The sequence below is a fragment of the Anomaloglossus baeobatrachus genome, chromosome 1 (genome assembly GCF_048569485.1).
Source record: "Anomaloglossus baeobatrachus isolate aAnoBae1 chromosome 1, aAnoBae1.hap1, whole genome shotgun sequence".
Classification (NCBI taxonomy): domain Eukaryota; kingdom Metazoa; phylum Chordata; class Amphibia; order Anura; family Aromobatidae; genus Anomaloglossus; species Anomaloglossus baeobatrachus.
Genome location: NC_134353.1, coordinates 800,761,664 through 800,787,798, shown reverse-complemented (window position 1 = coordinate 800,787,798; position 26,135 = coordinate 800,761,664). Strand labels below are relative to the sequence as shown.

The 26,135-nt window shown below is 50.1% G+C and overlaps 1 protein-coding gene across 1 annotated transcript in view; it reads left to right on the top strand.

The window, feature by feature from the left end:
- Window positions 1-26,135, top strand: part of WDR36 (WD repeat domain 36) — a 150,817-nt gene that overhangs the window by 99,954 nt on the left and 24,728 nt on the right. Inside the window, exons 14-20 of the mRNA XM_075325018.1 lie at window positions 4,256-4,421; window positions 4,606-4,714; window positions 4,804-4,883; window positions 11,707-11,814; window positions 18,538-18,638; window positions 22,517-22,656; window positions 22,905-23,021. Coding sequence (XP_075181133.1) covers window positions 4,256-4,421; window positions 4,606-4,714; window positions 4,804-4,883; window positions 11,707-11,814; window positions 18,538-18,638; window positions 22,517-22,656; window positions 22,905-23,021 — 821 coding nt within the window. The remainder of the gene's footprint in view (window positions 1-4,255; window positions 4,422-4,605; window positions 4,715-4,803; window positions 4,884-11,706; window positions 11,815-18,537; window positions 18,639-22,516; window positions 22,657-22,904; window positions 23,022-26,135) is intronic.

The window sequence follows — 26,135 nt, the reverse complement described above, 5'->3', positions numbered from 1 at the left end:
CTATATATGAGGCGGCAGGGGCCTCGTTATCCCCATCTTTTGCAGCAGTGCGGGCTCTCAAAGCCATCTCTGCTTCTCTGGAGGAGATGCATCCCCTCACCTAGGGACTTTATGCCTGAAGTGGTTGCCTTAACTTCCAGGCTTCAGTCTTTTCATCCTAGGCATGTCTGCCATGCTGGAGACTGTCACCGCACTGCGGTGGCCTCGGCTACTTCCCTCGCTATCCGCAGGCTCCTGTGGCTTCGAGAGTGGAAGGCAAATGCTTTTTAAGAAGTTCCTTCCTGGGTTCCCTTTGCTGGGACCAGTCTATTCGGTGAACAACTGGATGAGATTATTACGGAAGTTTTTTGGCAGGAAGAGTACTTCCATGCCACAAACCCAGGAAACCTGTCCAGGGCAGGAACCAGTCGAGGTTTCGTTCCTTTCGTTCCTCTAACTGGTCGTCCTCTAAGCCCTCGGCCTCGTCCACTAACTCAGCCAAGGTCCGTAAACCAACTAGCGCATGAAGCCGCGTCCTCAGAAGTCCGCAGGAGCTGCGGCCACTAGGCAGCCTCCTCTTGATTATCTGGCCGCGCCAGCAACGTCCTTGGTCGGTGGCAGGCTCTCCCTCTTGGGCGACCTGTGGTTTCAACACGTCTTCGATCAGTGGGTGTGGGTTACCATCTCCCACGGCTACAGAATAGAATTCTATCCAGCCCGCCAAACAGATTTTTTCTGTCAACTCCCCCCTGCTCCAAGGCCGCCGCCTTCTCACAGGCCGTGGCATTCTTGCAGGCCAATGGAGTAATTGTACCAGTTCCCGACTGGGAACGGTTCTGAGATTTCTACTCAAATCTCTTCCTAGTTCCCGAAAAGGACGGTGCTTCCGACCTGGATCTCAAGCTTCTCAACAAGCATGTTCAGGTGCGGCATTTTTTGCATGGAATCTCTGCGATCAGTCAATGACCCAAGGAGATTTCTTAGCATCCTTCGACATCAGAGATGTCTTTCTGCTTGTGCCAACCGCCAGCTCACCAGCGTTGGCTACGTTTTGTAATCGGAGAGGAACATTTCCAATTCGTTGCTCTCCCCTTCGGGTTCGCCACGGCCCCTCGTGTATTCACAAGGTCATGGCAGCAGTGGTTGCGGTTCTTCACCTCCAGGGGTTGGTAGTGATTCCTTTCCTGGACGACCTTCTAGCAAGGCTTCATCCAGTGCAGACTGTCAGTGGAGTGTCTCGCTCACTCTCGCCACGCTTGGAAGTCCACTCTGACTCCGACCCAGGACCTTGCGTCCCTAGGGATGCAATTCGAGACTCTACTGGCACTTGTGAAGCTGCCCTTAGTCAACCAGCAGTCCCTTCATCTGGCGGTTCGCTCTCTGCTGAGGCTCCGCCGTCATTCCATCAGGTGCTGGGTCAGATGGTGGCGTCAATGGAAGCGGTTCCCTTTGCCAGTCCCATCTGCGTCCCCTGCAGCTGGACATTCTCCGCTGTTGGGACAAGCGGACCTCTTCCTTGCACAGGCTGGTGGCTCTGTCGCCACAGACCAGGAGCTCTCTTTAGTGGTGGCTTCGGCCCCTCTCTCTGTCCCAGGGTCGTTCCTTTCTGGTCCCGTCCTGGGTGATTCTCACCACGGATGCCAGTCTATCCGGCTGGGGAGCAGTATTTCTCCACCACCGAGCACAGGGCACTTGGACTCCGTCCGAATCAGCCCTCTCAATCAATGTGCTGGAAATCAGGGCTGTACTCCTAGCTCTCGTAGTTTTTCACCACCTGTCGGTGGGCAAGCACATTCGAGTCCAGTCAGACAACACGACAGCAGTTGCCTACTTCAATCACCAAGGCGGGACTCGCAGCCGCCTAGCAATGTTGGAAGTTCAACGTATTACTTCAGTGGACGGAGGACTCCAAGTCCACCATATCCGCAGTCCACGTCCCAGGCGTAGAAAACTGGGAGGCAGATTATCTCAGCCGTCAAACCGTGGACAGCGGCGAGTGGGCCCTGCATCCGGCAGTGTTCCGGTCAATCTGCCGCAGGCGAGGCACTCCAGAAGTGGATCTAATGGCATCCCGGCACAACAACAAGGTCCCGGTTTACGTGGCTCGCTCCCACGATCCTCAGGCCTTGGCAGCGGACGCACTGGTTCAAGATTGGTCCCAGTTCCGTCTGGCCTACGTGTTTCCCCCCTAGCTCTCTTGTCCAGAGTCCTGCGCAAGATCAGAATGGAGGGCCGTCGGGTCGTACTCATCGCCCCAGACTGGCCCAGGCGAGCTTGGTTCCCAGACCTGCTCAGTCTGTCCGTAGAGGTGCCGTGGCATCTCCCGGACCGCCCATACCTTCTCTCACAGGGTCCGTTTTTCCGCCAGAATTCTGCGGCTCTCAGATTGACAGCGTGGCTCTTGAGCCCTGAATCCTTACGGCTTCAGGCATTCCTTCTGAGGTCATCTTCACTATGACTCAGGCTCGGAAGTCTTCCTCGGCCAGGATTTACCACAGGACTTGGAGAATTTTCCTGTCCTGGTGTCGTTCTTCCGGCCATGCCCCTTGGCCGTTTTTCCTTGCCGACCATCCTGTCCTGTCTACAGTCCGGTCTGCAGCTAGGACTGTCCCTCAATTCCCTCAAGGGACAGGTCTCGGCTCTGTCAGCGTTGCTCCAGCGGCGTATCGCCCGGCTGGCCCAGGTGCGCACCTTCATGCAGGGCGCATCTCACATCATTCCGCCTTACCGGCGGCCTCTGGATCCCTGAGACCTTAATCTGGTCCTCACGGCCTTACAGAAACCCCCCTTTGAGCCTCTTAGGGAGGTTTCGTTGTTTCGTCTTTCACAGAAAAGTGGTTTTTCTGGTGGCCATAATTTCTCTCAGGAGAGTCTCTGATTTGACTGTGCTCTCTTCGGAGTCACCCTTTTTGTTTTTTTTCACCAAGACAAGGTGGTTCTCCGTCCGACTTCGGGCCTTCTCCCTAAGGTGGTGTCTCCTTTCCACCTTAACCAGGACATTTCATTGTCTTCCCTTTGTTCGGCCCCTGTGCATCGCTTTGAGAAAGCGTTGCATGCTTTAGATTTGGTGCGGACGCTCCGGATCTATGTGTCACGCACCGCTGTTCTTAGGCGGTGCACCTCTCTTTTTGTGCTGACCACAGGTCAGCGCAAGGGTCTCTCGGCTTCTAAACCGACCCTAGCTCGTTGGATTAGGTCGGCCATATCCGATGCCTACCAATGTTCTCAGGTGCCTCCCCCGCCGGGGATTAAGGCGCACTCGACCAGAGCTGTCGGTGCCTCTTCGGCTACGGCTCAGCAGGTCTGTCAGGCTGCCACTTGGTCTAGTCTGCACACCCTTTCGAAGCACTACCAAGTGCATGCTCATGCTTCGGCAGATGCGAGCTTGGGCAGACGCATCCTTCGGACGGCTGTCGCCCATTTGTGAAGTTAGGTTTGCCTACTTGTCAGTTTCTGTTTATTCCCACCCATGGACTGCTTTGAGACGTCCCATGGTCTGGGTCTCCCATAAGGAACGATGAAGAAAAAGAGAATTTTGTTTACTTACCGTAAATTCTTTTTCTTATAGTTCCGACATGGGAGACCCAGCACCCTCCCTGTTGCCTGTTGGCAGCTTTTCTTGTTCCGTGTGTTTTCACCGGCTGTTGTTGTAGACAGAGGTTCCGGTTATTCCGGGTTTTACTCTATCTCTACTTATGGGTGGATGTCCTCCTTCAGCTTTTGCACTAAACTGGTTGGATTTGTCATCCGGGGAGTGTATATGCTCGGAGGGAGGAGCTACACTTTTAGTGTAGTACTTTGTGTGTCCTCCGGAGGCAGAAGCTATACACCCATGGTCTGGGTCTCCCATGTCGGAACTATAAGAAAAAGAATTTACGGTAAGTAAACAAAATTCTCTTTTTTATAAACATATGATATAATCTAATTCAAAATCAAGAGAATCCTCTGCTTCAAGTGCTAACTCCGTCCTGGTCTCCTTGCTGGTCTTTGTTTACCAGTGTTCATTCATAATGCGACAAGTGAACACTAGCGATTCACTGCTGCAGCAGTGATTGGCTTCAGCAGTCACATGACTTACCATTATTACTGGATCCGGAGGTAAGCACAGACACAGCAGAGCCAGGGGATTGGAAAGGTGATTATGATTATTACATTGGTTATTTTTTACCATTATCTCCTTAATAGGTTTTATGCTTTTGATTTTTTTTTTACTATAACTAATTGGCACAGCTGTATTCATATCCCGGTTCTAAGAAAAGTAATTCATATTTTACAGCTCATGATGGTGCAATTAGAGGAGTTGTAGTTGATGGTTTAAACCAGATGACCATTACCGTGGCCAGCGACAAACTCATCAAATTTTGGAAGTTCAAGTCTAAACAGCTAATGCACACAATAGATCTTACGATCTCCCCTACATCCACCTTACTCCATAGGGAGAGGTAAGTTTTATATATCAGATGTTATTTATCATTTTATTTATTTTTATTTATTTTTTATTTGTAGTAGTAGTTATTTCTTCACTTGTGCTCAATATTACATTTTATTTATTTTTCCCCCTCTTTTTAAAAGTGCTATAATCCAGTTTCACATGAACTAATGATGAATAAATGTTTCTTTTCACAGCGGTATGTTCTCAGTCGCTCTGGATGATTTCAGCATTAATGTTTTTGATATTGAAACTTGTAAACTGGTGCGAAGATTCCCTGGACACAATGGAAAGATAAATGACATGGTGAGGACGGTTGCATTTATTTTATAATGTGCAAAACAACTTTAAACTTTCTGAATTTTATTTTATAGATTTGGTTTTTTTCTTCATAGACATTTAGCCCCGATGGGCGATGGCTGATGACTGCATCTATGGACTGTACTGTGAAAGTATGGGACTTCCCCTCTGGATGGTAAGACGGTCACAGAACAGAGCCTTGCCTTGATCTAGGCTATGTTCACACGTTGTGTTTTTGCACGTTTTTTTGTTTTCCCAAAAAAATGAAAAGCTGCTTTTCACAGTACCAACAAATGGTATGAGATTTCAGCAGTCTCATTCACATTACTTTTTTCTTCATCGTTCCTTATGGGAGACCCAGACCATGGGTGTATAGCTTCTGCCTCCGGAGGACACACAAAGTACTACACTCAAACGTGTAGCTCCTCCCTCCTAGCATATACACCCCCTGGTAGCCAGTCCTAGCCAGTTTCAATGCTTTGTGTTCAGGAGGTCACACACACATGCATTCTCTGATTTTTGATTTTTTTGATTTCAAAGATTTGGAAGAAAAGCGGGTCCAGTCTGGACTCCCGGCATGTCCCTTCTCACCCCACTGTGTCGGCGGTGCTGTTAAGGTTGATTTTACAAGGCTGGAGCCTTCACATGCCGCGCTCCTTCAACATCCCCTGGGGCTCTGGCTTGAAGTGGGAGCCATCACGGTTCTCACTGCTTTGCAGGAGACCGGTCTCCATCCGCAGCCCTTTCAGGATCCTGCCGGACGGAGCACTCACCTCCCAGGGACCTGGCACCTGCGTCTCACAAGCTAAGTACTGAGACGTTTTTACCACAGAAAGTGGTCTTTCCAGGGGTCCCTTGTACTTTATATATTGGGGAGAGTGTGTTATATGACTTTAACATTTCCGGCCGGTTCTCCAGTTTTCACTGGAGAACCGCGCCGATGGTGCCTGCACGCTGGCCGCATGTTTAAATCTAGGCCCCGGCTTCGCCTGAGGCCTAGTTTCGGTTTCACTGCCCCTGCATGTCAGCATGCAGAGGGACAGTGCGGCTCCGCCCAGCGGCTGCTCAGCACAGGGAACGGACACTCCTCACTGAGGAAAGATTCCCTTCCCTGTATACCTCATTTGCCCGCTCTCAGAGTAGGCCCCGCCCCCTCTCCTCGCTCCGGTCGCCATATTCTCAGCATTCGCAATGTCAGCATAGGCACAGAGATACCACATTGTGACAAATGGGGGCCTGGGCTGGGGGACTGGAGGGCACAGAAATGTATGTTAAACGGTCTGGCAAGCCACAACCTCCGGTTGTGCAGCTGCTTATATTCTCTGTTTATATACTCTGCTGGGGGTCATTCTGGACAGAGCCCCCACTTCTGCAGCATGTCTCACATCAGAGCAAGGCTGCAAGGCTGTTCTTAATATGCACTGCATGTAGACTCGTACTGCCTGTACCGAGCACATAAACACAGTGGTCCCTCAGCCTGGAGGCTCATCAGTGATCCCTCCAGCTGCCCCGGTGGTGCTGAGCATGCATTAGCCCCCTTCTCAGGGCGCTTATGCTGCTACGGCTCGCTCAGCAAAGCTCACAGAGGACTCTTCATCTGGTCTCAGACCCCGTCCTCCTAAAATGGAGGCGCAGGGTCCCCTGTCCTCCCCGTCCCGCAGCTCTGATTCACGAGCTGACTCACAGGACGAGGAGGATGTCTTTACTAGGGGCTCGGACGCTACTTCATGTACCATTGATCTGTCCGAAGGTGATGCAGATGCTAATGATTTGATTGCGTCCATTATATTTGTACTGGACCTCAATCCGCCTGTATCAGGGGAACATCCCCCTCTGGCAGAAAGGCATCAGTATACCTTAAAGAGAACAAGGAGTGTGTTCCTTAACCACTCCAGTTTTCAGCCCACTGTGACCAAACCCAGAGCCTGTCCTGACAGACGCTTCCAAAGCGTGGTTCTGATGACTGTTCCCCTTTCCACCAGAGGTGGTCAAGGAGTGGGCTCATTCACCAAGGGTGGTCCCTCCGGTGTCTAGTATTTCAGCCCGGTTAGTTGTATCAGTGGCTGACGGCACCTCTCTAAGGATCCCACTGTACATTAATTCTGTACTGGACCTCAATCCGCCAGTATCAGAGGAGCAACCCTCTCTGGCAAAAAGGCACCAGTTTACCTTGCCTAAGAGAACAAGGAGTGTGTTCCTTAACCACTCCAGTTTTCAGGCCACTGTGACCAAGCCCAGGGTCTCCTCTGACAAACGCTTCCCAAAGCGTGGTTCTGATGACAGTTTTCCCCTTCCACCAGAGGTGGTCAAGGAGTGGGCTCATTCACCAAAGGTGATCCCTCCGGTGTTTAGACTCTCAGCCCGGACCGTTGTATCAGGGGCTGATGGCTCCTCACGGTTTTGCTGTCCGCCAGGTTGTCCTTCTGGACAAATCTGTATGGAGGCGGCAGGGGCCTCGTTCTCCCCACCTTTTGCAGCAGTGCGGGCTTTCAAAGCCATCTCTGCTTCTCTAGAGGAGATGCATTCCCTCACAGGGACTCTATGCCCGAAATGGTTGCCTTAACTTCCAGACTTCAGTCTTTTCATCCTATGCCATGTCTGCCATGCTGGAGACTCTCACCGCACTGCGGTGGCCTCGGCTAATTTCCTCGCTATCCGCAGGCTCCTGTGGCTTCGGAAGTGGAAGGCAGATGCTTCTAAAGCAGTTCCTTGCTGGGCTCCCTTTAGTGGGACCAGACTATTCGGGAACAACTGGATGAAATTATTAAGGAAGCTCTTGGCGGGAAGAGTTCTTCCAGGCCACAAACCTAAACTGTCCAGGGCAGGAATCAGTCGAGGTTTCGTTCTTTTCGTTCCTCCATCTGATCGTTATCTAAGCCCTCGGCCTTGTCCACTAGCTCAGCCAAGGATCGTAAACCCAAATGGCGCACGAAGCCGCGTCCTCAGAAGACCGCAGGAGATGCTGCCACTAAGTCAGCCTCCTCCTGGCTATCTGGCCACGCCAGCAACGTCCTTGGTCGGTGGCAGGCTCTCCCACTTTGGCGACGTATGGTTTTTAACACGTCTCCGATCAGTGGGTGCGGGATACACGGCTACAGGATAGAATTCCATCCAGCCCGCGAAACAGTTTTTTCTGTCAACTCCCCCCTGCTCCAAGGCCGCCGCCTTCTCACAGGCCGTGGCATTCTTGCAGGCCAATGGAGTAATTGTACCGGTTCCCGACTGGGAACGGTTCTGAGATTTCTGCTTAAATCTATTCCTAGTTCCCGAAGAGGGCGGTGCCTTCCGACCTGGATCTCAAGCTTCTCAAGCATGTTCAGGTGCGGCATTTTCGCATGGAGTCTCTGCGATCAATCAATGACCCAAGGAGATTCTCTAGCATCCATCGACATCAGAGATGCCTATCTGCATGTGCCAATCGCAGTTTTACACCAGCGTTGGCTACGTTTTGCAATCGGAGTGGTCCAATTCGTGTCTCTTCCCTTGGGGTTTGCCACGGCCCCTCGAGTATTCTCAAGGTCGGGGCAGCTGTGATTGCGGTCCTGCACCTCTAGGGGTTGGCAGTGATCCTTTTGTCCTGGACGGCCTTCTAGTCTGGGCTTCATACAGTGCAGACTGTTAGCGGAGTGCCTCGCTCACTCTCGCCACTCTAACCAATTCGGGTGGCTTTTCATTATGTTCAAGTCCACTCTGACTTCGACCCAGAAGTTCACGTACCCAGGGACGCAATTCGAGACTCTGTCGGCACTTGTGAAGCTGCCCTTAGTCAAACAGCAGTCCCTCCGCTGGCGGTCGACGTCGTTCCATCAGGCACCTAATACCCGATTCCCTTGCCCAGTTCCATCTGCGTCCTCTGCGGCTGGATTTTTTCCGCTGATGGAACAAGCGGACTTCCTCCTTCCACGGGGTGGTGGCTTCGCCACAGACCAGGGGCTCGTTTCAGTGGTGGCTTCGGCCCCTCTGTCTCAGGGACGCTCCTTCCTGGCCCCGTCCCGGGTGATCCTCACCAGGATGCTAGTCTATCCGGCTGGGGAGCAGTATATCTCCACCATGGAGCGCAGGGCACTTGGACTCTGTCCGAATCAGCCCTCTGGATCAATGTGCTGGAAATCGGAGCTGTGTTTCTAGCTCTCTAAGCCTTTCACCATCTGTTGGCGGCCAGGCACATTCGAGTCCAGTCAGACAACGACAGCGTTTGCCTACATCAACCTCCAGGGCGGGACACTCAGCCGCCTGGCAATGTTGGAGGTTTAACGCATTCTTCAGTGGACGGAGGACTCCTAGTCCACCATATCCGCAGCCCACATCCCAGACGTGGAAAACTGGGAGGCAGATTATCTCAGCTGTCAAACCGTGGCTCCACGATCCTCAGGCTTTTGCGGCAGACGCACTGGTTCAAGTTTGGTCCCAACTTCGTCTGTCTTACGTGTTTCACCCTCTAGCTCTTGCCCAGAGTCCTGCGCAAGATCAGGAAGGAGGGCCGTCGGGGCATTCTCATTGCTCCAGACTGACCCAGGCAAGTTGGTACCCTGACCTGCTCCATCTGTCCGTAGAGGTGCCATGGCATCTCCCGGACTGTCCAGACCTTCTCTCACGAGGTCCGTCTTTCCGCCGGAATCCTGCGGCTCTCAGATTGACGGGGTGGCTTTTGAGTCCTGGATCTTGACGACTTCTGGTATCCCTCCTGAAGTCATCTCCACTATGACTCGAGCTCGGGAGTATCCTTTGGCCTTTTTGCCTTGCCGACCCTCCTGTCCCTTCTACAGTCCGGTCTGCAGCTAGGACTATCCATCAATTCCCTTAAGGGACAGGTCTCGGCTCTGTCAGTGTTGTGCCAGCGGCGTATCGCCCGGCTGGCTCAGGTGCGCTCCTTCATGCAGGGCGCATCTCACATCATCTGCTTCCACCTTAACCGGGTCATTTTCCCTGCCTTCCTTTTGTCCGGCTCCTGTTCATCGCTTTGAAAAGGCGTTGCATACTCTGGATCTGGTGCGGGCGCTCCGGATCTATGTGTCTCGCACCGCTGTTCTTAGGCGGTGAACCTCTCTTTTGTGCTGACCATTGGTCAGCGTAAGGGCCTCTCGGCATCTAAGCCGACCCTGGCTCGTTGGATTAGGTCGGCCATTTCCGATACCTACCAGTGTACTCAAGTGCCTCTCCCGCCGGGGATCAAGGCACACTTGACCAGAGCTGTCGGTGCCTCTTAGGCTTTCAGGCCCAGGCTACGGCTCAGCAGGTCTGTCAGACTGCCACTTGGATTAGTCTGCATACCTTTTCGAAGCACTACCAAGTGCATGCTTATGCTTCGGCAGATGCGACCTTGGGCAGACGCATCCTTCAGGCGGCTGTCGCCCATTTGTGAAGTTAGGTTTCGCCTACTTCTCAGTTTTTCTGTTTATTCCCACCCATGGACTGCTTTGGAACGTCCCATGGTCTGGGTCTCCCGTAAGGAACGATGAAGAAAAAGAGAATTTTGTTACTTACCGTAAATTCTTTTTCTTATAGTTCCAACATGGGAGACCCAGCACCCTCCCTGTTGCCTGTTGGCAGGTTTCTTGTTCCGTGTGTTTTCACCGGCTGTTATTGTTGTAGACAGAGGTTCCGGTTGTTCCGGGTTTTGCTCTGTCTCTAGTTGTGGGTGGATGTCCTCCTTTAGCTTTTGCACTAAACTGGCTAGGACTGGCTACCAGGGGGTGTATATGCTAGGAGGGAGGAGCTACACGTTTGAGTGTAGTACTTTGTGTGTCCTCCGGAGGCAGAAGCTATACACCCATGGTCTGGGTCTCCCATGTCGGAACTATAAGAAAAAGAATTTACGTTAAGTAACAAAATTCTCTTTTTTTTCTGACTAAATTATAAAAAAAATGCAGTTTTGGTTTTTTTTTGTTTTTTTTCTTTTTTTATCTGCAGCATGTCAATTCTTCAGTGTTTTTTTTTTCCAGCAGTTTTGCAGCATTTTTTCACCATAAAAGTGAAAACTGCAAAAAAAACTGCAACAATGTTTTTTAGTGAATAAAACTAATTTTATTAAATCTGTACTGTAGACAAATTAAACATATGTTGCGCACCAAAAAATTCAGCAAAAAAAAAAAAGCAAAACCTGCTTATTGTAAGCAGCTTCAATAGTGCCAAGAGAGCATGTTTTGCCTGAAGAAAAAAGCAGCAGAAACGTAACATGTGAACATAGCCTAAGTTACTTATTCCCACTCTCTTTTTAATTAGTGCCATTTAGGGCTCGCTCACACTGGCAATGATTATGTTGTGAGGGAGAATCAGAGGGTCTATGCAAAGGACACTCGACTCTAGCTCCAGACGAGTATCACTTACTGTACTGATTCTCTCACATGCGAGAATGGGGATCATAGGTGCAGAGAGGGTGGACAACTTAATTTTTCCATTGTCTGTGTCCGCATCTATCGGACTGCAGCCAGATGACATTCAAGTGCATTCTGGGTTTTTCACGCACCCATAGACTTAAAGGGAACCTGTCAGGTGCAGTATGCACCCAGAACCATGAGCAGTTCTGGATACATGTCTCTAATCCCTGCCTGGCTGTCCCTGTATATAGTAGCATACATAAAGAGATCATTATATGCTATTGAGACCAGTGACTAGTCACATGGGCGTTACTTCCTTTGGCTAGTTGGCACCCTTAGCATGTTTGTACGCCCCTGTGAACATGCTAATGAATGCACATCATCAGAGGATGGTCGCGTTCACCTTTCTGCTGCCATTACATCCGAGTCGGTTGAGTCCAGTAGCAGCAGTAATTTATAAAAGGTCTATGTTACATTATTTGCTGCTAACCCAAATAGTTCAACGGTGGATTGACATGTTACAGAACAGAGCTGTAGCTGTGGAAAGAAAATGCCTATGTTGATTGAAAACTATTAATGTACAGCTTTTATTATCTGTACATGTAGTTTTTAGATTTTTGCTTGTCTTTTTAACTTTTTTCCCTCCTTTTTGTTTTTTTTTTTCTCTTTCTTCCCCTACAGCCTAATAGACAGTTTTCTGTTGGATTCACCTGTTGTGAGTCTCACAATGTCCCCGACAGGAGATTATCTAGCAACTGCCCATGTGGACGACCTCGCCATTTACTTATGGTATGTTATCTTTCAGAATATACTTGGAATCGAAATAAAAGCACCTCATGGCTAAAAAAAAAACCACACCGCCACAATTATTCTTGTTTTATATGTTCCTGCCCTCTCCAGCCTCATCCCTATAACTAAACTGTGCAAGAAAGAAATTATACAGAGACCCCAATAGTTTTCATCGACACCCAATGATTTGATTTCTCAATACTTTGCAATGCATCCTTATTTGGAAGCATTTCTTGTAATTCTACTTTTAAGGTGAGAAATCCACTTTCTTCGGCGCTCCATTGGGAGACCCAGACGATTGATGTATAGCTACTGCCTCCGGAGGCCACACAAAGCATTACACTAAAAAGTGTAAGGCCCCTCCCCTTCTGGCTATACACCCCCAGTGGGATCACTGGCTCACCAGTTTTCTGCTTTGTGCGAAGGAGGTCAGACATCCACGCATAGCTCCACTGTTTAGTCAGCAGTAGCTGCTGACTATGTCGGATGGAAGAAAAGAGGGCCCATATAGGGCCCCCAGCATGCTCCCTTCTCACCCCACTTGTGGTTTGTAAGGTTGAGGTACCCATTGCGGGTACAGAGGCTGGAGCCCACATGCTGTTTTCCTTCCCCATCCCCCTGAGGGGCTCTGAGGAAGTGGGATCTTACCGGCCCCCAAGCCCTGAGGCCGGGCTCCATCCACAGACCCACTGAACCTGCTGGATACGGAGCGGGGTACCGTTCAGGGACAAGGCCCTGCAACTGTCAGGTACTCTGTGTCCCCGTACAAACAGGCACACACACGCCAGACTTGCTGGGTGTGTTAGTGCGCCGGGGATAGTAGCGCTGCACGCTGGGGTTTGAGTCACAGCAGCTTAGCTGTGTGACTTCATGTGCTGGGAACTACCGCGCCGGCCACTCTCGGAGCGGCGGCGCGGCTGGGACTTGTAGTGCGCCGGGGACTTAGCGCCGGCCGCGCTTTTACGGCGGCGGCGCTTATAAATTTAGTCCCCGGCTTTTGCGGCCTAGCTCCGCTTCGTTCCCGCCCCCTCCCTGTCAATCAGGGAAGGGGACAGACGCTGTGCAATCGTCAGCGCCGAGGGCTGGAGCCTTATTTACATGCTCCAGCCCTCTCACTAGACACAGTGGGACGCAGGTTTCCCGCTTTTAGTCTGAGCACGCCCAGGGCCCGCCCCCCCTCCACAGAGACGCCGGCAGCCATTCCTGCATGCAGTCTGGCTGGAGGACGGACACAGGCTCTGGGAGACCCAGACTAGGGATTTCTGGCGACCACACACCCGCGTTTAGCGGGCGGTAAGCAGCACATTAGTGCTGGCCCCACTTGTGCCACAGTGTTGTATTGGTGTACTTTTTCCTGTACCAGATATATATATATATATATATATATATATACTGCACTGTACGGTCGCTTCTTGGCTGTATACCCTATATTGCTCTGAGGAGACAACAACATGTCATCCACAAAACGCAAGGGTGCCAAGGTAAGGGCTGTATACACTGCTTGTACAGCATGTGGGGCTAATCTACCAGCAGGCTCCAACGACTCTCATTGTGTGCAATGTTCAGTCCCAGTGGCACTTCGTCAGCCAGAGCCTATGGTGGTGGTAGCCCAGGCAGAGACGCCGGTGAACCCTGCCCCGGTGACGGGGACAGAATTTGCAGTCTTTGCTGATAAAATGTCTGTGACTATGACAAAAATCCTGGAGACCTTGCAGTCCAGGCCAGTTGCTCAGACCATGGACACTGCTGTGTCTATGTTCCCCGGTCCCCCTCAGTTGGAACTAATCCGTACTTCAAGGGGGTCCCAGGCATCACAGGCTGAGGGCTCTGACTCCGATGACAGTCCCAGTCCGCCTAAACGAGCTCGCTGGGAGAGACCCTCCACGTCATCACGCGGGTCAGGGTCTCAGCGAGAAGGGTCTCTATATGATGAGACAGATGTGGGTGATCAGGAGTCTTGTCCTGACACCGCACTCAATTTGGATACGCCAGATGGTGACGCCATGGTAAATGACCTTATAGCGGCCATCAATAGGCTGTTGGATATTTCTCCCCCAGCCCCTTCAGCAGAGGAGGCAGCTGCACAGCAGGAGAAATTCCATTTCCTGTATCCCAAGCGTAAATTGAGTACTTTTCTGGACCACTCTGACTTCAGAGAATCAATCCAGAAACACAATGCTTATCCGGACAAGCGTTTTTCCAAACGCCTTAAGGATACACGTTATCCCTTTCCCCCTGACGTGGTCAAACGCTGGACCCAGTGTCCAAAAGTGGACCCTCCAATATCCAGGCTTGCAGCTAGATCCATAGTTGCAGTGGAGGATGGGGCTTCACTTAAGGATGCCAATGACAGACAGATGGACCTTTGGTTGAAATCTGTCTATGAAGCTATCGGCGCGTCGTTTGCACCAGCATTCGCGGCCGTGTGGGCGCTCCAAGCTATTTCAGCTGGTCTGGCCCAGGTGGACTCTTTCATACGTCCAGCAGTGCCGCAAGTGGCGTCCTTAACTACGCAAATGACTGCGTTTGCGACCTACGCTATCAATGCGGTACTGGACTCTACGAGCCGTACCTCAATGGCATCCGCCAACTCTGTAGTTTTGCGCAGAGCCTTGTGGTTAAAAGAATGGAAAGCAGATTCTGCTTCTAAAAAATGTTTAACCAGCTTGCCATTATCTGGAGACAGACTGTTTGGTGAGCAATTGGCGGAAATCATTAAACAGTCCAAAGGTAAGGACTCTTCCTTACCCCAGCCCAGATCAAACAAACCTCAACAGAGGAAGTGGCAGTCTAAGTTTCGGTCCTTTCGAGGCTCGGGCAAGTCCCAATTCTCCTCGTCCAAAGGGACTCAGAAAGAGCAAAGGAGCTCTGATTCCTGGCGGGCTCACTCACGCCCCAAGAAAGCAACCGGAGGTACCGCTTCCAAGGCGGCTGCCTCATGACTTTCGGCCGCCTCCCTCCGCATCCTCGGTCGGTGGCAGGCTCTCCCGCTTTTGCGACATTTGGCTGCCACAGGTCAAAGACCGGTGGGTAACAGACATTTTGTCTCACGGGTACAGGATAGAGTTCAGTTCTCGTCCTCCGCCTCGGTTCTTCAGAACTTCCCCACATCCCGACCGAGCAGATGCCCTTCTGCAGGCGGTGAATTCTCTAAGAGCAGAAGGAGTGGTGGTCCCTGTTCCTCTTCGGGAACAAGGACAAGGTTTTTACTCCAATCTCTTTGTGGTGCCAAAAAAGGACGGCTCATTCCGTCCTGTTCTGGACCTAAAACTGCTCAACAAGCATGTGAACGCCAGGCGGTTCCGGATGGAATCCCTCCGCTCAGTCATTGCCTCAATGTCTCAAGGAGATTTCCTAGCATCAATAGACATCAAAGATGCTTATCTCCACGTGCCGATTGCTACAGAGCACCAACGTTTTCTACGCTTCGTGATAGGAGACGACCATCTTCAGTTCGTAGCTTTGCCATTTGGTCTGGCGACAGCCCCACGAGTGTTCACCAAGGTCATGGCGGCAGTGGTAGCAGTTTTGCACTCTCAGGGACACTCTGTGATCCCTTACTTGGACGATCTACTTGTCAAGGCACCCTCTCAAGAGGCATGCCAACTCAGCCTGAATGTTGCACTGGAGACTCTCCAGACGTTCGGGTGGATCATCAACTTCTCAAAGTCAAATCTGTCACCGACCCAATCACTAACGTATCTTGGCATGGAGTTTCATACCCTCTCAGCGATAGTGAAGCTTCCGCTGGACAAGCAGCGGTCACTACAGACTGGGGTACGGGCTCTCCTCCAAGGTCAGTCGCACTCCTTAAGACGCCTCATGCACTTCCTCGGGAAGATGGTGGCGGCAATGGAGGCGGTTCCGTTTGCGCAGTTTCATCTGCGCCCACTTCAATGGGACATTCTCCGCCAATGGGACGGGAAGTCAACATCCCTGGACAGGAAAGTCTCCCTTTCCCAGACGGCCAAAGACTCTCTGCAGTGGTGGCTTCTTCCCACCTCATTATCACAGGGAAGATCCTTCCTACCACCGTCCTGGGCGGTGGTCACGACAGACGCGAGTCTGTCAGGGTGGGGAGCAGTTTTTCTCCACCACAGGGCTCAGGGTACGTGGACTCAGCAGGAGTCCACCCTTCAGATCAATGTTCTGGAAATCAGAGCAGTGTATCTTGCCCTACTAGCCTTCCAGCAGTGGCTGGAAGGAAGGCAGATCCGAATTCAGTCGGACAACTCCACAGCGGTGGCATACATCAACCACCAAGGGGGGACACGCAGTCGGCAAGCCTTCCAGGAAGTCCGGCGGATTCTGATGTGGGTGGAAGCCACGGCCTCCACCATATCCGCAGTTCACATCCCCGGCGTAGAAAACTGGGAAGCAGACTTCCTCAGTCGCCAGGGCATGGACGCAGGGGAATGGTCCCTTCACCCGGACGTGTTTCAGGAAATCTGTCGCCGCTGGGGAAGGCCGGACGTCGACCTAATGGCGTCCCGGCACAACAACAAGGTCCCAACCTTCATGGCACGGTCTCGCGATCACAGAGCTCTGGCGGCAGACGCCTTAGTGCAAGATTGGTCGCAGTTCCGGCTCCCTTATGTGTTTCCACCTCTGGCACTCTTGCCCAGAGTGCTACGCAAGATCAGATCCGACTGCAGCCGCGTCATACTCGTCGCCCCAGACTGGCCAAGGAGGGCGTGGTATCCGGATCTGTGGCATCTCACGGTCGGCCAACCGTGGGCACTACCAGACCGACCAGACTTGCTGTCCCAAGGGCCGTTTTTCCATCGGAATTCTGCGGCCCTGAACCTGACTGTGTGGCCATTGAGTCCTGGATCCTAGCGTCTTCAGGATTATCCCAAGGGGTCGTTGCCACCATGAGACAGGCTAGGAAGCCCACGTCCGCTAAGATCTACCACAGAACGTGGAGGATATTCTTATCCTGGTGCTCTGCTCAGGGAGTGTCTCCCTGGCCATTTGCATTGCCTACATTTCTTTCTTTCCTGCAATCTGGGTTAGAAAAAGGTTTGTCGCTCGGCTCCCTTAAAGGGCAAGTCTCGGCGCTATCCGTCTTTTTTCAGAAGCGTCTAGCACGACTTTCTAAGGTACGCACGTTCCTGCAGGGGGTTTGTCATATCGTACCCCCGTACAAGCGGCCGTTAGATCCATGGGATCTGAACAGGGTACTAGTTGCCCTCCAGAAGCCGCCCTTCGAGCCTCTGAGGGAGGTTTCACTTTCTAGACTATCACAGAAAGTGGCTTTTCTGGTAGCGATCACATCTCTTCGGAGAGTGTCTGAGCTAGCTGCGCTGTCATCCAAGGCTCCCTTCCTGGTCTTCCACCAGGACAAGGTAGTGCTGCGCCCCATTCAGGAGTTTCTCCCGAAAGTGGTATCCTCTTTTCATCTTAATCAGGATATCTCTTTGCCTTCTTTTTGTCCTCATGCAGTTCATCGGTATGAGAAGGATTTACATTTGTTAGATCTGGTGAGAGCACTCAGAATCTACATTTCCCGCACGGCGCCCCTGCGCCGTTCGGATGCACTCTTTGTCCTTGTCGCTGGTAAGCGCAAAGGGTCGCAGGCTTCTAAGGCCACCCTGGCTCGATGGATCAAAGAACCTATTCTTGAAGCCTACCGTTCTGCTGGGCTTCCGGTTCCATCAGGGCTGAAGGCCCATTCTACCAGAGCCGTGGGTGCGTCCTGGGCATTACGACACCAGGCTACGGCTCAACAGGTGTGCCAGGCAGCTACCTGGTCGAGTCTGCACACTTTCACCAAACATTATCAGGTGCATACCTATGCTTCGGCGGACGCCAGCCTAGGTAGAAGAGTCCTGCAGACGGCAGTTGCCTCCCCGTAGGGGAGGGCTGTCTTCGCAGCTCTAACATGAGGTATTCTTTACCCACCCAGGGACAGCTTTTGGACGTGCCAATCGTCTGGGTCTCCCAATGGAGCGCCGAAGAAGAAGGGAATTTTGTTACTTACCGTAAATTCCTTTTCTTCTAGCTCCTATTGGGAGACCCAGCACCCGCCCTGTTGTCCTTCGGGATTTTTGGTTGTTTTTCGGGTACACATGTTGTTCATGTTGAACGGTTTTCAGTTCTCCGACGTTACTTCGGAGTGAATTTGTTTAAACCAGTTCTTGGCTTTCCTCCTTCTTGCTTTTGCACTAAAACTGGTGAGCCAGTGATCCCACTGGGGGTGTATAGCCAGAAGGGGAGGGGCCTTACACTTTTTAGTGTAATGCTTTGTGTGGCCTCCGGAGGCAGTAGCTATACACCAATCGTCTGGGTCTCCCAATAGGAGCTAGAAGAAAAGGAATTTACGGTAAGTAACAAAATTCCCTTCTTTCAGACAATGGACTTTTCTTAATTTTCCATTCTGATGTAGGGAATCACTGGCCCCCAAATTATGTAACTGAAACAGAGTATACAGAACTCAACTCTTGTAAAGGCAGAAATGCAATGCTTAATTGCAACCTAAAGGTTTTCATGTGTTTGTCATCTGAGTGACCAAATATTAACCCATTTGAACATCCATGGTAGCTTCTACTAGCATGTCCAAGCTTTCCTCCTGCTGATGGTGTCCAGTACTATATTTATGACAACCTTACCATTTTGTGTCTCTTCAGATTTTTACAAATTACATTTTTCAGACATTTTTTCAGTATTAGATTTTGTGCGTATGTATATATAAAATATATTTGGGGTTTTTTCCCACAACAGGTCAAACAAGACCTTGTTCTCCTTGGTTTCCTTACGACCTCTTCCATCAAACTATGAGCCAATTGTGGTGATGCTTCCTGGTGCAACTGACGACATAGAGGGTGAGTACCATGTTTTTCTAAAAATAAGACACTGTCTTATATTTTTTTTTTTTTTTTTTTTTGCCCCAAAAAAAATGCTAGGGCTTATTTTTGGAGTAGGTCTTATTCTTTGAGAAACATGGTTGGGGGTAAGTTTACCCTCCAAAAAAGCAGATGTTCCCCCTTCCCAGGAGACTCATACTTGCTTGATCCTGGACGTCTGCGTGGAGCCCAGGTCCTCCCTGTGATCTCCAGCGGGCCTTCACAGCAGCTATGCTGCACGCTGTCCTCCCCTGCTTCTGGCCGACACACTTTGATACATCAGATCGCGCACACACACACACTCACCTATCAAATTGCACACACACACACACACTCACTCACTCACTCGTCACGCACCACATCCGGTGGTACAGAATGCCTCCGGCCACAGGGAAAGATGGGAGGAAGTTACACATTGCAGGTCCTGTAAGCATTCCATTTTCACACACTCCTAGACTTGACAACAGATCAGGTAGAGGTGTTGGTCTGCTGCTTTCCCCAAACTGCACTTTTTAGGTCATGCCTCCTGTTCCCTCAGTTATCTTGCCTTCTTTTGAGGTTCACACTGTCAGGCTTTACAGACCCTTCTCCCTGCAAGTAGCAGTTGTGTATCGCACTCCAGGCCCAACCAGTCAGTTCTTGGATCATTTCGACACCTGGCTCCCACATTTCTTAGCCTGTGACCTCCCCACTCTTGTCATGGGGGACTTTAATATCCCTATTGATGTCCCCTCCCTCCTCCCCAGCTGCCACTCATCTTTTATCTCTAACCTCCTCCCTTGGCCTTTCACAACTAACTAACTCTCCTACACATGAAGGTGGGAATACGCTGGACCTGGTCTTCTCCCGTCTCTGCTCAGTGCATGATTTCACAAACGCCCCCCTCCCACTCTCTGACCACAACCTTGTTTCATTCTTGGTCAAGAGCTGTCAACCCACTCAGGACGCCCCCACTTACCTCCCATATAGGAATATACATGCCATTAACACCCAGAAATTTTTGAAGATGTTGGTCATCACTGGCCCCAATATCCTCCCTCTCATGTCCTGACTCTGCTGTAAAACATTACAATGAAACCCTACAGAGCGCCCTAGATGAAGCTTCACCTGCTACACGCAGAGCAACTCGGCGCAAACTGCAGCAGCCCTGGCACATGTTGCAAACACGCTTTCTCCAGCGGTGCTCCAGGTGTGCTGAACGTCTGTGGAGAAAATCCAATCTAGCCGAAGGTTTCATCCACTATAAGTTTATGCTCAAAACATACAATGCTGCCCTTCACCTCTCCAAACAAGCGTACTTTTAATACCCTCATCACCTCTCTAGCCAACAATCCTAAACGACTCTTTGATACTTTCCATTCCCTCTTCGTACCAAGAGTTCTGGCCCCAACCACCAACCTCAGTGCAGATGACCTGGCCAATTATTTTAAAGAAAAAATTGACCATATACGCCACAAAATTTCCTCCCAGCCTCAGAACATCACACATTGTCTGCCCTCCTACACTTCATCTAGTTCACTTTCACTCTTTGATCCAGTCACAGAAAAAGAAGTCACCAGGCTCCTCGCATCTTCTCGCCCTACTACCTGCACCAGTGACTTTATTCCCTCACATCTACTTAAATCTGTCACCCCAGAAGTCACCACTCACCTAACTAAAATATTCAATATCTCTCTCTCCTCTGATGTCTTTCCCTCCTTTTTCAAACATGCCAGCATACACCCATTACTTAAAAAAACATCCCTGGACCAAAATCGTGCCGCTAACTACAGACCTGTCTCTAATCTCACCTTCATCTCAAAACTCCTGGAACACCTGGTTCACTCCCGTCTAATTCGCTACCTGTCAGATAACTCTCTCCTTGACCCTCTACAATCCGGTTTCCACTGCTTACATTCTACTGAAACTGCTCTTACTAAAGTCTCTAATGATCTACTTACAGCTAAATCTACTGGTCACTACTCCCTGCTGATCCTCCTGGATCTCTCTGCTGCATTCGATACTGTGGATCACCAGCTCCTCCTCACTATGCTCCGCTCTATTGGGCTGAAGGACACCGTTCTTTCTTGGTTCTCCTCTTACCTCTCTGACCGCTCATTCACTGTATCCTTTGCTGGCTCCTCTTCCTCTCCTCTTCCCCTTACAGTCGGGGTTCCTCAGGGTTCAGTCCTAGGCCCCCCTCCTGTTCTCTCTATACACAGCCCCCATTGGACAAACGATTAGCAGATTTGGTTTCAAGTACCATCTCTATGCTGATAACACCCAACTGTACACATCTTCTCCTGATATCACTCCTGCACTATTACAAAATACTACCAATTGTCTGTCCGCTGTCTCCAACATAATGTCCTCCCTCTATCTAAAACTGAACCTATCAAAAATTGAACTTCTCCTGTTTCCTTCCTCTCCTAATCTTCCGAAACATAATATTACCATTTCTGTGTGTGGCTCTACCATTACGCCCCAGCAGCACGCCCGCTGTGTTGGGGTTATATTTGACTCCGATCTCTCCTTCACTCCCCACATTCGTTCACTTGCTCGCTCTTGTCAATTCCACGTCAAAAACATCTCGAGAATTCGACCTTTTCTTACCATTGACTCTGCAAAAACTCTTACTGTCGCTCTCATTCATTCTCGCCTGGATTATTGTAATCATTTACTAATTGGTCTCCCTGTTACTAAACTCTCCCCTCTCCAATCCATTCTGAATGCCGCAGCCAGGATCATTTTCCTCTGCAACCGCTTCACTGATGCCTCTGCTCTTTGCCAGTCATTGCACTGGTTGCCTATCCGCTACAGAATCCAACATAAACTTATCACTCTCACTCACAAAGCTCTCCACGGTTCCGCACCGCCCTACATCTCCTCCCTCATCTCTATCACCCCACCCGTGCCCTCCGCTCTGCTAATGACCTAAGACTGACATCCTCAACAATTCGAACCTCCCACTCCCGTCTTCAAGATTTCTCACGAGTTGCGCCTATGCTCTAGAACACACTACCAAGAGCAATCCGATTAATTCCCAACATCCACACCTTTAAACGGGCCCTAAAGACACATTTCTTAAGACTAGCCTATCACCTCACTGCCCTGATCTAATCTAGACTCTTTCTGCCTTTCATAACAAAAAATGTACTTCCAATTCTTGTCCCCTGTACCGGTATAAATTCTGGCCAATGACTGGTTCATGCAGCTAGTTTTGAATACCCTTTTAAATCGATGGCCGGACCATATATAACAAGCTTTTCTCCCCCCCCATTCACCTTTTGTGCCTCCCCTATTTCCTCATAGAATGTAAGCTTACGAGCAGGGCCCTCACTCCTCCTGGTATCTTAATTTTTGGGTTTTTTTTTGTATTGTCTCAAATTGTCTGTACATGTCCCCTCTGAATTGTAAAGCGCTGTGGAATATGTTGGCGCTATAGAAATAAAACTTATTATTATTATTATGTGTGTGTGATCGTGATGGGTGATTGTGTGTGTGAGATCTGGGTGCAGGGGGGTGTGTGATCTGATGTGTGTGGGTGTGCTATCCGCTGCAGGGCCTCCCGCTCGGCGTCAGGTGAGAATGATTGCCGGGTGTCCTCTGTCTATAATAAAGTGTCCTACAACGTTCTTTAACTTTTTTAGTTGCATGCACACTTCATTATTGAACCGCGACTAGGGCTTATTTTCGGGGTAGGGCTTATATTTAAGCCTTGCTCCAAAAATACTGAAAAGCCTTGCTAGGGCATATTTTTGGAAAAACACAGTAATTATTTCATTCAAACATATTAATGATATCTTTGTCATCATCTTGTTAGCTTTGTTTAATTCAATCTATGGTACAGTTCTTCTTTTATTTTTTCTTGGTTTTAGAGGAAATAGTTGAAGTAGAAGATGCCAGCGATGATATGATGGAATACGAATCTCCCGAACAACTGGGAGAAAAGTTAGTGACCCTGTCGCTCTTGCCTGAGTCAAGGTGGAAAAACCTCTTAAACCTTGATGTCATCAAGGTACTATGTTCTCTGCAAGCTGCACGTACAGTTTCCATAAGTGAATTTGAAGCTCAGAAGATGAGGGGGATAATAAAATTATACGTTATTGTATCATGTACATTAGCATTAGAGGGAATTGAACTGAAATGCAGGGGGGTCGGGGGGGGTTACATGATATGGGAGCCTTCACATAAATACTCCTGGCAAGCTAAAATAATTGACATTTTCAACATTTAGCATATAATTATAATTTATTTTTTTTTCAGAGAAGAAACAAACCTAAAGAGCCTCCAAAACTCCCTAAGTCTGCACCTTTTTTCATTCCTACATTGCCAGGACTTGTACCACGTTTTGGTTCTGTAGGACAGGATGAATCATCTCAGGTAAATCTATTTCTTGTACAGGTTTCTTGTGGTGTCATTGAAGGTGTTTTCCCATGAACAAAGTTAATTTTAAAGTTTATTTTAATCAATCTTGGTATAATAATTTCCATAATTATATATGTGTGTATATATAAAATAGGTTTCTGTGGGGAGATAATCTTATATGTGTGTCCCTACTATGTACTGTGTAAAGGCCGTGTCTGACCGTACAGGGACATGGTCTGATCATACCACATCTCCTGGGCAGTGGAGGACGAAAGAAAATATACAGACAAAACTTTAGGGAAACATGGATGATTTTTTTTTTTTTTGTGAGGTAAAACATTTCCCTCTCTGTTTTTAAAACGTTTTACCACAAAGAAATAATTATTTGTGATCCCATGTTGTGGAAATTATGATTATTCCAAGATGTATTGATTTAAAATGACCTTTGTTCATAACTGCTTTTAAAGAAGCAGCCCAATGTTTTTATTTCTATTCGTTTGGCTATTAGTTCTCTCTATCTAAAAATTCATGGATTCTTTCTCCTTACTTGTGGGTTACTAGTTAATTATGTGATCTCATGATCCCCCAAGCCCCTTCCATGTCTTGAGAATGACATTTTGACAGAAACAGTCACCATCTCAGTCACCGGAGCTTTCTGTATGAGGAGATTGGTTGGATTGTACCACTTCCACAGGGGAAGACGGCAATTCCAAAGTTACTGACCATGAGTGAGAGAGCTCCACACATATAGTTTAGAAGTTCAGCCTTCCCGACTGAATATTAATAAGTAGAGCTGTGCGGACCCTTGGAAGTTCGGGTCGGCTAGTTCAGTCGGACTTTAGATAAAGTTGGGTTTGGGACCTGGACTTGACCTGATCCCCAATGGAAGTCACTGATTGGCCAGTTCGGGTCTCCACCCACATATAGCCAGCCATAAACAGAGTATATCTGGGGGAGAGTGGGTGGTGTTTTTCCATATTTTTTTTTTTTTTTGTTTGGTGCATATTACATCAGAATAAGCTGCTGTTATACCCCCCCAGTGCGTGGCATTCAAACACTGCAAACAGCTCGCACTGGACTGATCACCGAGCGTACCCGAGCACAGCGTTGCTAGTGTGACGCCCTGGCCTATCGGGTCGTCAGAGGGTATTGTGCAATCTGCCCTTCTGCACAGTATCCACTCCTCCTTGGTTACGGATCCTGGTCCTTTGGTGTTGCTAACAGCTTAGCCAGTCAAAATCTTAGGAACACTTTGCACCGTACCCACCAGACACACCATTGGGGGGCCTGAAGGGAATAGGGCCGCCCATATGGGGGTTAGTAGGGGAAAGTGACAAGGTGGAAAAGGAGTAAGAGAGTTGTATGGTGACTCTCAAGAGGAGAGGTCATAGGTTAGGAGCTGGGCTCCTTGAGTACTAGGTGGCAGACGTTGGTCTGGGCCTGGTAAGAGCTGGAATCTCGGTCGCAGGGGATTGTGTCAAGGGGCACGGACTGCCGAGGAGGGCAGCCTTGAGCCATCACTGGGCAGTGGCCGGAGCACGACGGGGTATGTGGACCCCAGGCCGGGAAGTAGCTTCACGCGTCCCGATAATTTACCCGACGGGCAGGGCTGTATTTTGCCTTCGTGCTGCCCTAGGCACTTTAAGTGGTCGCGCCCCTTAGTGACAACGTAAAACTGAGTTTTCGCACACGACATCTGTTTAAGGCAGATCTACTCTGTAGCACACTTTAAAAAGTATCAATAAGAAACGAACCCCCCCCCCAATGGGAATCACCACAGGCACATCAAAACATAGCATGAGTATAAAATATTCCCACCACACCGTCCCCACTTATATACTGTGACTGTGACACTGCCCCTAATAAACACCACACTGCCCTCCCTTATAAACTACTGTATATCCCCCACACCTTCCTCGATTATGAAATATGATCTGTACATTGTGAGGAGGGAGCAGCATGATGTGAGGACAATGTCCCATGCATGCTGCCCCCTCCTCACAATGTCCCATGCATGCTGCCCCCTCCTCACAATGTCCCATGCATGCTGCCCCCTCCTCACAATGTCCCATGCATGCTGCCCCCTCCTCACAATGTCCCATGCATGCTGCTCCCTCGTCACAATGTCCCATGCATGCTGCTCCCTCCTCACAATGTCCCATGCTTGCTGCCCCCTCCTCACAATGTCCCATGCATGCTGCCCCCTCCTCACAATGTCCCATGAATGCTGCCCCCTCCTCACAATGTCCCTTGCATGCTGCCCCCTCCTCACAATGTCCCATGCATGCTGCCCCCTCCTCACAATGTCCCATGCATGCTGCTCCCTCCTCACAATGTCCCTTGCATGCTGCCCCCTCCTCACAATGTCCCTTGCATGCTGCCCCCTCCTCACAATGTCCCATGCATGCTGCCCCCTCCTCACAATGTCCCATGCATGCTGCCCCCTCCTCACAATGTCCCATGCATGCTGCCCCCTCCTCACAATGTCCCATGCATGCTGCTCTCTCCTCACAATGTCCCATGCATGCTGCCCCCTCTTCACAATGTCCCATGCATGCTGCTCCCTCCTCACAATGTCCCATGCATGCTGCCCCCTCTTCACAATGTCCCATGCATGCTGCTCCCTCCTCACAATGTCCCATGCATGCTGCCCCTCCTCACAATGTCCCATGCATGCTGCTCCCTCCTCACAATGTCTCATGCATGCTGCCCCCTCCTCACAATGTCTCATGTATGCTGCTCCCTCCTCACAATGTCCCATGAATGCTGCTCCCTCCTCACAATGTCTCATGCATGCTGCCCCCTCCTCACAATGTCTCATGTATGCTGCTCCCGCCTCACAATGTCCCATGCATGCTGCTCCCTCCTCACAATGTCCCATGCATGCTGCTCCCTCCGCACAATGTCTCATGCTTGATGCTCCCTCCTCACAATGTCCCATGCATGCTGCTCCTTCCTCACAATGTCCCATGCATGCTGCTCCCTCCTCACAATGTCTCATGCATGCTGCCCCCTCCTCAGTGTCCCATGCATGCTGCCCCCTTCTCACAATGTCCCATGCATGCTGCCCCCTCCTCACAATGTCTCATGCATGCTGCCCCCTCCTCAGTGTCCCATGCATGCTGCCCC